Below are 2897 nucleotides of genomic sequence, written 5' to 3' on the forward strand. Positions count from 1 at the left end.
AACATTTTGACTATGAATCTGGATGTGATGGTTAACATTATAATATTATTAGTGAAAACAATGAGAGAAACTTCAGTATGCTGTGATGTGTACATGATGCTGTGTCCACAAACTGCAGGACAAAAACTTGTTCACTTTCTGTGATTAAAGTTAAAGATCAACATTGTCTGTGTGGTTTCTCTGAGCTCCAATCATTTATTTTATTCTGTTTAACATCTGTGTGATCATTCAAACTGATTGAGCTCTTTCAGCTGCATGATGTCAGTCTACAGAAGAATGTTTGTCTTCCTGTTATGATGTCAGCGTTTATGACAAATCCATTCTAGAATGTAAAGAGTCTATAAGTGAGTTCCTCAGAACAGAACACAATCTCTTCACCAGCTGAACAGACACACATTCGTCCTCAGAGAAAGTCATCTGTCAGACACTCGACAAGATTTTACGTCTATCTCACGTTTTAGAACGTTTTCAAGATCATCAGCCACCATGGAAAGACGAGAGAGTAGAGCCAGCAGGGTAAGATGTTCAAACCAGGATGTAACACTGCACTATTGCACAAGACTATGCATGTTTTAATGGCTTTGTATTGTGTCTAAAGCTTAAACAAATACACTTTTTATCAGCACAGATGCAGTTTGTAATGAGATTACATTTCATACAAATTTATCGTCTTAATTTAAACTCATCTCTCACAGTCAGTCAGATGAACACATGGATATATGTGAATGTCTGCCTGGATAAATACCTCAGATTAATATGAATACATAAACAATAAATAAAGGATTTATTGAAGGGTTCTAGTATAAAGTGTAAATGTGATATCTATTTCCTCTCAGTACTAACAGATGACTGTTTTCCCGTAAGGAAAAATAGAGCCATCAGTGATATGAAAATGTCTCTCATGTATTTCTGTGTTTGTGTTGCACAGGACTACAACAGAGGGATGGAGGAGATGAGGAAATTGATGGAGGGTGAGATGAAGGAGAGGGAACAAAAGATAAGGACCGCTGCTAAAATCATGGTCCTCAAGGAGAGGGAGACCTGGAGAAGTGACAGAGAGCAACTTCTGGAAAAGCTCTCTGTCACTGAGGAAGAAATCACGGCATTGAAGAGTGACCTCCAGGATGAAAAGGACAAGAACAGGAACAGAGAACAAGAGATCTGGTCTCTTCACTGCCAGCTCTCTTCTGAGAAAGAAAAGTACGACTCCGCCAATGCTCTCTGGTGGAGGAAGTTACACCAAGTGCTGGAAAAGGCAGCAGGGGGCATCAGAAAGAGAGATGATCAAATCATCTCTCTTGAACGGAGCCTCCACGCTGAGAAAGAGAGCTGGCAGCAAAAAGTCAGCCAGCTGGAAGAGCTCCTCAGTGAAAAAGAGAGAGAAATCAGCAGGGCCAATAAAAAAAGAAGAGAACGTACCACGGCTCATATTGACACTTTGGCCCTGCTGAGTGAAACACAGTCAGCTTTGAAAGAAAGTCAACTGGCCTGTAATTCACTGGAGGAAAAACTCAGACAGCAGCTGACTGAAAAAATGGAGAAAGACCAGAGAGAGCTCTCAGAGAGAGTAGAGAGCCTCCGCAAGGAGCTCTCTGAGAGAGTCAGTAAGTGTAGAGAGGAGCTCTCCACAGTGTGCGAGACTTGGGAGAGGAGGTCACACCAGTGGAGGAAAGAGAAAAAACAACTGGAGGAGACGCTGCAGGCCAAACATGAGATTTGGATCCATGAGGAGGCGCAGATGAAAGAACAGATCCAGCGCCTCACCAATGACAACCTCCAGCTTCAGGTTTGCTGCCTCATCTTTTTAATTCTAACAATTGATTTCAGATCATTTCAGAGCTTTGAAACTGAACTCAAAATATTCTGTTTTTTCTCTTTTCAGGAGCTCCTGATGAAAAAGGAGAAGAAGAAGCAGAAGAGCTTCTGGAGCTGGAGTCGCAGCAAATAACAACAGCTCCCTCTTTCCCCAAACCCCTCTCCCACCTCACCCACGTCTCTCCCTCTCCTACTCCTTCACTCACCCTCACCCTCACTCTATCCTCACCCTCACCCTCGCTCTACTCTCACCCTCACACTTACCCTTCCCTCACCCTCACTCTACCCTCATCCTTCCCCTTCCCCCACCCTTACCCTTACCCTTCCCTCATCCTTACCCTTCCCTCATCCTTACCCTTCCCTCACCCTCACTCTACCCTCATCCTTACCCTTCCCTTACCCCTCCCTTACCCTTCCCTTACCCTCACCCTTACCCTTCCCTTACCCCTCCATCCCCCCTTTCTTCTTCCCTACATGTATCTGTAAATCAGTCATTAAAATTCAGTGACTGAAGTTATGAAGTTTTGTTTTTTAATTCCTGTGTTTTAAACTGTGACTTTTCTCTCTCAAACGTTGTCTCACATCAAGCAAACTAAGCAGCTGCTTGGGGCCTCTAAATGAATTAGGGCCCCCAAAAGTCCCCTGTAACTGATAAATGATGATATGTGACATTATTAGATTGTTACTGATGCATCAATGTGTAAGCAGCATTTTACTGTTGAAGAGGGTCCAGGTGGAGCCAGTCTGAGCTACTTTATATATTAGTTTAGTTGTGGCTCTGAAGCTGGAGTCAGGCCTCATCCAAGGGACCACAAGATGAATCAATCACAAGAGAGAAAAGAAGACTGATCAGGAACAGCTGGTACTTGTTAAATAATTGTTGAACAATACTTTGATTAAAATTAAAACTGAAGAGACTCCACAGGCTCTAGTTGATGCTTACTTGAATATATGAAGTTTATTGAAAAGAAATATCTGACGTCAGAGAAACCTTTAGCACAGTGTACACATGGATACAGTCACACCAAAAACTTAGCACAAACAGGAAAACAATCACTTCTTATAGAGTTGCTCAGATCACG

The 2897-nt window shown here is 42.6% G+C and overlaps 1 protein-coding gene across 1 annotated transcript; it reads left to right on the forward strand.

The window, feature by feature from the left end:
- Positions 1 to 349: 349 nt before the first annotated feature.
- LOC121904650 (golgin subfamily A member 6-like protein 22) lies at positions 350 to 2032 on the forward strand. The gene is made up of 3 exons (XM_042422491.1): positions 350 to 516; positions 929 to 1786; positions 1883 to 2032. The coding sequence occupies exons 1-3, from the start codon at positions 487 to 489 to the stop codon at positions 1946 to 1948; spliced, it is 954 nt and encodes a 317-aa protein (XP_042278425.1). The 5' UTR covers positions 350 to 486; the 3' UTR covers positions 1949 to 2032.
- Positions 2033 to 2897: the final 865 nt, after the last annotated feature.

Source organism: Thunnus maccoyii, chromosome 9 (genome assembly GCF_910596095.1).
Source record: "Thunnus maccoyii chromosome 9, fThuMac1.1, whole genome shotgun sequence".
Taxonomy (NCBI): Eukaryota; Metazoa; Chordata; class Actinopteri; order Scombriformes; family Scombridae; genus Thunnus; species Thunnus maccoyii.